The sequence below is a fragment of the Castanea sativa genome, chromosome 5, assembly GCF_040712315.1.
Source record: "Castanea sativa cultivar Marrone di Chiusa Pesio chromosome 5, ASM4071231v1".
Lineage (NCBI taxonomy): Eukaryota > Viridiplantae > Streptophyta > Magnoliopsida > Fagales > Fagaceae > Castanea > Castanea sativa.
Genome location: NC_134017.1, coordinates 48,208,773 through 48,217,137, shown reverse-complemented (window position 1 = coordinate 48,217,137; position 8,365 = coordinate 48,208,773). Strand labels below are relative to the sequence as shown.

The 8,365-nt window shown below is 44.7% G+C and overlaps 1 protein-coding gene across 1 annotated transcript; it reads left to right on the top strand.

Moving 5' to 3' along the window:
• The first annotated feature begins 325 nt into the window (after positions 1 to 325).
• LOC142635324 (uncharacterized) lies at positions 326 to 889 on the top strand. Its single transcript, XM_075809505.1, has one exon. It carries the CDS (start codon positions 326 to 328, stop codon positions 887 to 889), a length of 564 nt encoding a protein of 187 aa, XP_075665620.1.
• The last annotated feature ends 7,476 nt before the right edge of the window (positions 890 to 8,365 follow it).

Sequence of the window (8,365 nt, the reverse complement as noted above, 5' to 3'; positions counted from 1 at the left end):
TAGTCAGAGAGCATCTCTTTCTTCAAAATGAATGGGGCAGTAGGAGGCTAGCCGCCAGTCATTAGACAACGAAGTGCACGACCTGGAGAGAAAGCTAGATCAATTATGCAGATGTCTTCGATGTAGGGCGCATAGAAGAGATGATAGGATTCCTTCTCCAAGCCAATACTCAAGTTTCGAAAGTGATGGAAGTTATAGGCCTAGGAGCAGGACTCCACCCAGTGAGTCATTCACATCATCTTCCCTACACACCTCAGGACAAAAGCACTGTAGTGAGAAACCTGCTACCCCACCAAGAGGAAGAGGGGATCAGGGCCATGATGCCATGGGTAAAGCCCTCCTCGAAATATCCCGCTCTCCTTTTTCTCGACGTATTGAGCAAGCTGAGCTCCCTCGTTGCTTCAATCATCCTACCTTCACCATCAACAGTGGTAGGACCGACCCTGTTGAACATGTAAGCCACTTCAACCAAAGGATGACTATTCACTCCAAGAACAAGGCTTTGATGTGCAAGGTCTTCCCCTTAAGCATCAGATCGGTGGCGATGAGATGGTTTAATAGTCTGGCAGAAGGGTCGATACGTTCTTATGAAGAGTTGACTAGGGCTTTTAGGGCGAGATTCCTGACGTGTAGTCGAGTTCCTAGACCTCTGGATTCATTGCTCTCAATGTCAATGAGAGAGGGAGAGACATTGAAGGCCTACTTTGATTGTTCTTGGGAAGCTTATAATGAGATTGGTGGGGATTTCGAAGATGTCACTATACAAACTTTTAAGGTGGGCCTTCCTACGAATTCCGATTTATGGAAATCACTTACCATGAAACCCCCTCGGAATATGCACCAACTGATGGACCAGATCGAGGAGCACAAAAGGGTTGAGGACAATTAGAGCTCGGCCAGAGGTAAAAATAAGGTATTTACCAATGATCGGAGGGACAACTCAGGTGGCCGGTTTCCGTCCTCCTAGCCAAGGAGGGAGTAGTATAATCAAACGCCTCATGACGGTGCTGCTTCTTAAATGGTGAACTCGGTTTTCAAGGAACTAGTATATCAAGTTCTGGATAAAATCAAACATGAACCATATTTCAATTGGCCAAACAAGATGAGGGGTGACCCCACTAAAAGAAATCAAAATTTGTATAATCAATATCACCGAGACTGGGGTCATACGACCAAGGAGTGTAGGACCTTGTAGGCCTTCTTGGGCTAATTGGTGAAAGCGGACAAGTTGAAACAGTTTTTGCAACAGCCAAATGATCAAGTAGACTGACCTGGGAGTGGATCGCATAATGAGGGCGTCCTCTAGGCATCTCTGTGGACAATAAATGTCATTTTTGTAACCACGAGAAAAGAGCATCACCCAGCTAAAGGGGTAATACTGATGTCGACGCAGGTGGAAGGCCTCGAAGGAGAGGCCTTGAGTAAAAGATGTAAAGTCTTGGGTCAACCAGTCATAGGATTTTCTGAGGACGACAAGCTGGGGACCATTCAGCCACATAATGACGCCTTGGTGGTGCCCGAGTTGATAGTAGCGTATGATGTCAAAAGAGTGATGATAGACCAAGGCAGCAGAGCCGAGATAATGTACCCGGACTTGTTCAAAGGATTGGGGCTCAAAACGGAGGACTTGGACTAGTACGATTCTCCGTTGATTGGGTTCGATGGGAGTACCACTATCCCAAGAGGGAGAATCCGATTGCCCGTTTTGACTAGGGATAAGACGGTGAGTGTGGATTTCATAGTAGTGGATGCCTATTCGATGTACATTGCTATATTGGCCAGACCGTGGTGGCATGCTATGGGGGCAGTTGCATCTTTGTTGCATGTTAAGGTGAAGTATCCCGCTACCAAGTTGGTGGGATGTCAGTCAACAACCAGACAATGCATGGTGGCGACAGTTAATCACCACGTTACCAAGTCAAGCTCTTCTGAGGTTGTCCCGACGTTATAGCAATCACAGCTAAGGCCACTAGGGCCCTCAGACGGTTCAATATCGTTCGAGGAGTTGGAAAGGGTCACCATTGGAGATGATGGAGATCGATATTTTCATGTAGGGTCTCAACTCCTAACAAAGGACAAAGCACAGTTAGTGGAGTTTTTGAAAAACAGTTTGGACGCCTTTGCATGGAGTGTGTACGAAACGCCAGGGTTGGGTCTTGAATTCATTTGTCATCATTTGAATGTTAACCCCAGTGTTACTTCAAAGAAACAGGCACCTCGGCGGTCCGCAAAAGAGTACGTCGAAGCTCTTAAGGATGAGGTCCATAAACTTAAACAAGCTGGAACGATTAAAGAGGTTTTCTATCCTGAGTGGTTGGCCAATACGGTGGTGGTGAAGAAGAAGTTGAGGAAATCGAGAGTATTTGTAAATTTCACAAACCTCAACAAGGCTTGCCCAAAGGACCCATTTTCGATTCCTAGAATTGATCAACTGGTGGATGCAACATTTGGGCATTCGAGGATGAGCTTCCTAGACGTCTTCCAAGGTTACCACCAAATTTCTTTGGCATTGTCGGACCAAGAAAAAATTGCCTTCCTTACCCCAACGGGAAACTTCCATTACTGAGTAATGCCATTCAGACTAAAAAGCACTGGGTTGACCTATCAGAGGATGGTGATAAGAATGTTTGAGAGCTAGTTAGGAAGAAACATGGAGACCTATATTGATGACATGGTGGTGAAGAGTAAACAAGAGATTGAGCACTTGTCAGACCTCGGCGAGACTTTCGCGGTCTTAAGGAAACACAAGCTTCGTTTGAATGCTTAAAAATGCTCCTTTGGTGCTGGATCAAGAAATTTTCTAGGATATATGATCACTCATCGTGGGATTGAGGTTAACCCCGACCAGATTATGGCCATTCACAATTTGCATCCTCTAGGAACTCAAAGGAGGTTCAGCGCCTAATTGGCATGACGGTAGCTCTGAATACGTTCATATCAAAGTCTGTAGAGCAGTGTAGACTATTTTTCCAACTATTGCACAAGTGGAACAATTTTATGTGGTTTGAGGAATGTGATAGAGCTTTTGTGGAGTTGAAGGCGTATCTGGCCCACTTGCCAATCTTGTCCAAAACAGAGAAGGTGGAAGTTTTATACGCTTACGTGGTTGTAGCTCGGCATGCTATGAGCCTGGACTTGATACGTGTGGATGAAAGAGTCCAAAAACCTGTGTATTACGTCAGTAAATTGCTACAGGAGGCCGAGGTCAAGTATCTTCATTTGGAAAAAGAAATTCTTGCTATCATTCATGCCACCAAGAAGCTGCCTCATTATTTTCAAGAGCACACTGTGGTTTTCCTAACTCAATTGCCCTTACAAGCCCTGCTCAGAAAATCAGATTATACTGGAAGGGTGGCCAAATAGGGAGCCATGCTTGGGGCATTTGATGTCAAGTATATGCCTCGAACAGCGATGAAAGGCCAAGTACTAGCAGATTTAGTTGCAGAATTCACCGAAGGGTTGGGAAGCTCGGAGGTGGGAGCAAGACTTGAGAGGCCTGTGCATGTGGAAACGCTAGTGGCTTATTGTACCTGGCAGTTGTTCATGGATGGTGTAGCAAACAATAAGAGGCCCAGAATAAGGATTGTGATGGTTTCACCAGATGGTATCACTTTGGAGAAGTCACTTAGGCTTGGGTTTTTGGCAATGAATAATGAAGTAGAGTACAAAGCATTGTTGACAGGTTTGAATTCCGTGCAAAAGCTTGGTGGCAAAACCTAAAAGCATATTGTGATTCAAGGCTGGTAGTTAGACAAGTCTTAGGAGAGTACGAGGCAAACAATTTAAGGATGCTGTGGTATTTGGGCCGAGTAAAGCGATTGATAGGGGGCTTTCATTCTTTTACACTTAAGCAAATTCCCATGCTGATTTACTCGCAACTTTAGCCACGGTTAGTAGGGAGGATTTGCCTCGGATCGTACTAGTTGACAGTCATATGTCACCTGCATACAATGAGCTACCTCTAGTAGAAGTTGATTCTATAAGGGTAGGCCCAAGTTGGTAGGACTTGCTGGTTGCATTTTTTAAGGATGGAACTTTATCCAAGGACCGGGTTGAGGTGGAGAAGTTTGGAGAAAGGTGCCAAGGTTTTGGCTTTTCGAGGACCAAAAGTTGTACAAACGGTTGTACTCATGACCATACTTGTTGTGTGTCCATCCCGAGGCAATGGAAGTGTTGTTGGAAGAGTTACATGAAGGGATTCGTGGCAACCATACAGGGGGCAGATCCCTTGCTCATAGGGCTTTGACGTAGGAGTATTGGTTGCCGAGCATGCAGAAGAGCTTACAAGAGTATGTCAAGAAATGTGATCAGTGTCAGAGGTATGCTTCTAACATTCATCAGCTAGGACTGCTAAACCCCCTGAGTAGCCCTTGGCCCTTTTCCCAATGGGGATTGGACATTGTAGGGCCCTTCCTTAGCGCCATGGGGAATCAGAGGTATCTCTTGGTGGCTACTGACTACTTCACTAAGTGGGTAGAAGCTGAGCTGTTGGCAAATATCTGGGACCAAGACGTGAAAAGGTTCGTATGGTGGAATATCGTCACTAGATTTGGGGTCCCGAACATCCTTGTTTTGAATAATGGACTTCAATTTGATAGTAAGGCCTTTCAAAAGTACTGTTGTGAGTTAGGCATAAAGAATAGATACTCCACCCCATTGTACCCTCAGAGTGTTGGGTAGGCTGAGGCCACAAACAAGGTTATATTGGACGGTTTGAAGAAGAGATTGGAGGATGCAAAAGGAAAATGGGTGGACGAGCTGCCTCATATTCTGTGGGCCTATCGAACAACACCAAGAATATCCACCGGGGAGACTCCTTTTTCCATGACCTATGGGGCAGAGATAGTTATCCCTACAGAAACGGGGCTCCTAACTCTGAGATCTGACCAACCCCTTGGTGATGGCAACGAGCAAGCCCGAGTGGATGGCCTTGATTTGGCTGAGGAATTGAGGGGAGTGGCTGTGGTTAAGTTGGTGCAATATCAACAAAAGCTCAGGTAGGGATTTGAGAAAAAGGTAAAGGCCAGATTCTTTATTCCAGGGGATTTGGTCTTGCGAAAGGTTGTTGGGAGTGCCAAAAATCCTTATTGGGGAAAGTTGGGTCCTAATTGGAAGGGGCCATATTGAGTGACTTTAGTAGCAGGAGTGGGGGCTTATAAACAAGAGGATTTGGATAGATTTGTTGTACCTTGACCATGGAATGTGAATAATTTGTGAAAATATTACTTTTAGCCCAGCAAGATTGTAAGGGTTAATGTCTTAAATGCAATTAGTTGTACTTCTTATGATCCTTGTTGCCTTACTTAGCCATTTTTCTATGTTAAACAAAATCCCAATTAGGTTCGACTCCTCGAGTTACCTGCCTTGGGTAAATTAACACTTAAGCATTTTCTATGTTAAACAGAACCTCGGTTAGGTTTGACTCCTCAGGTCACCTGCCTTGGGTAAATGAACACTTAGCCATTTTTCATGTTAAACAGAACCTTGATTAGGTTAGGTTCGACTCCTCCTGCCTTAGGTAAATTAACACTTAGTCATTTTCTTTGTTAAATAGAACCTCGGTTAGGTTCGACTCCTCGGATCACCTACACTGGGTAAATTAACACTTAGTCATTTTTTTATGTCAAATAGAACCTCGGTTAAGTTTGACTCCTCGGGTCACCTGCCTTGGGTAAATTATCACTTAGTTATTTTCTACGTTGACAAAGCCTCAACTAGGTCCGATTCGTTGGGTCACCTACATTGGGAAAGTTAACACCCTTAAGCGAATACTTAACTATAAGCGAGCGTGATAATCAGATGGTAAATTATAAAGCTATAAGTACGAGTTAGAAAAACAAAGATTTAACCAAAAAAAAAAGTGACTTTCATTAATCAAGGTCCAAACGAGCACATATGGGAGATAAGGTAAGCCAAGACAAAATGCCTTCTACAAAAAAGAAAAAGCAAAAAAGAAAAAAGAAAAAAAAGAAAGCTACAATGAACAACAACTGAAATAGAGAATGGTGCCTAGGCCTTGAGAGCCTTTTGTGTCCCTGTCCCTAGGTTGGGCTATGCTTCAGCAGTTGTGGCTAAAGTAGGGGGAACCTCTTTCGATGCTGGGGCTGTTGTGGAGGAGTTTCCTATTGTTTGAGACACCTTGGCAAGCACCTCGTTACTTTGTGGAGCAACAGCACTTGGCTTGGAGATAGGTGGCTCGATTTGTTTGGCCTTGGCTGGGATGATGGTACTTGGCTGCTGATCAACTGGCTTAGATTGGGCAGGAGCACTGGTGTTGGACTTCGGAGGAGGGTCATTAATGGAGCTCGTCATAGTGGGGCCCAAAGCACCAACAGGGGGTTGAGTGGCTAGACGCACTCTAATTGCTCGAGGGTGGAAGCTTTCTCCGAATTCCTTAACTCAGAGGAAGGGTCTACCCTAGCAGTGTTAAAGGCCTTGATCCAAGTCTGGAGGAAAAATTTTCGACAGATAATGGGGAGTTGAGATTTGAGATGAGCCTCAGTCTCCTTATGCCCTTAGTCAAATGCCGCTTACTTAACCTTGTTCGTCTTTTCCTTTTTCTGGCCAAACTCTTTCTTCAGCTCTGAAATGGTCATCCAAGCAATTGCGAGCTGGCTCTCTGCCTTCCTTAAGTGCACGAGTTTCTCCCAAGCTTGCCTTTTTGAGTTATCTATGGAAGCTTCCGCACTCTTCTTGGCCTTATCACATTCGGCCAGCTTAAAGAGAGTGTCCTTTAGCTTCTTGTCTGTAAGGGCCAGAGACTTTTGCATAGCAAAGCACTTAGACTCCTATTCTTTTTTATCGCAGAATACTTGATTAACCCACTCTTCCGCTACGTGTCTTGCTTCGGTGGCTTGTACATGAATGGTTAGGGGTAGAAGGTGTTAGTAAAGCACACGCAAAATGGACAAGAATGAAATTACGAGGTTTTAGAAACAGAAATGTGAGTCTTACTAAGGCTACGTCCCTCTTGATGAACAGAACGAGCTCATGCTTCTTTAAGTTCCTAGGTTCATCCATTTCCCTTGGAATAAGAAGTGCCTATTCCATAGCGTTGGCCATATAGCCTGCTCTCCTGCCATCAAAGTCATGGATTGAAGAGTCTTCACGAACAGGAGAGCCATCCAACTCAAAGACTGGGCTCTAGTTCAGAACTTGAGATCAGTGTTCTGGGATGAACTCCGAGCTCTCTGCTTCCCTTCTTTGTTGGGCTCGGGTCACCTTTGCTGCTTTGGTAAGCTCGGGAGGAGTTCCCTCCTGAACTTTGCCCTCTTCGATAGGGCCTTTACCTCCTTTCCTGTCTCTTTTCCGCTTCTTATCGACCGGTTCAGTCTAAGTGGGGGCAGGAGGAATTGGGGTTGGGGGCCTGGGAACTACGGGGACCACGAGGATTGAAGTCCCAGCTTGGATTTCTAGCAAAGAAAGTAAATTAGGCAGTCTCTTCTCTATCACCATCCTTTCAGGCACTTTAATAGCCTCTTGGTCCTTGCTGACTAAGTTTGTAGATGGATGTGGGCTGAGTTCTCCCTCCTCAGGCTCATTCGTACGGTAAAAGACCTCAAAGTCCTCGCCGCGGACATAATTCTCAATGTCCTCCTCTATAGTATTATCCTTGGAATCTGACTTAGTCTCTTCATCCGAGGATGTGATTTCCTCTACGAGGGGTTAAGAATCCTTGAAGGTGGGAAGCTCCACCAATTGTGTCCCCTCTAGAGGAGGTTTACTTACAAATATCTCAACGGCCATGTCAACTAGGGCAAGACGAGAGTCTCGAGCCTTGATTATGTGCTTGGACGCTTGGAAGCGATTGGAGATGGGTTTAAAACCCAGAATCATGTAAACCGGATGGAGTTGACCGCCCTGATAAAGGAAGATCTCGGATCTCAGAACTTGGTTCAGTAAATCGAAGTTCAACAGGCTCCGTCTCTTGGTAGTGTCTTATTTGTTTGAGGAAAAACAATTAAGAATTCATGTTAGTTTGTGGACCGGTCAAGCTTAAGTTTTAGCAAGCAAAAAGAAAAGTATGTGTATATCCACAGAAACAAAACAATGAAGTCGTAAATGTGTAAGCGAATTGTTTGCAAAATTTCCTAAGTTAACACAGACTTTTTAAGTGTACCTAAGCCACCTCACCTGGAGTTCCATCCTTGGTAGGACATGGAATCCGTCATGCCACTCTCCTAAAACAATGAGAAAATCTTCGTCTATGCCTTTATTTGTCTCGGGGAGGTAGGAGATTAGTCTAACGGCAGGAACCCTAATTTTTAGGTAATACCCATCGTCAACATTCTTTTGACAACTGTACAACCAATTTACGTCATGGTGGGTAAGGTCTATGCCTAATTTTTCATCCAGTGTGTCTACA

Coding starts and splice junctions, on each gene's coding strand:
- LOC142635324 (XM_075809505.1), top strand. CDS start 326: ATGGGTAAAGCCCTCCTCGAAATATCCCGCTCTCCTTTTTCTCGACGT.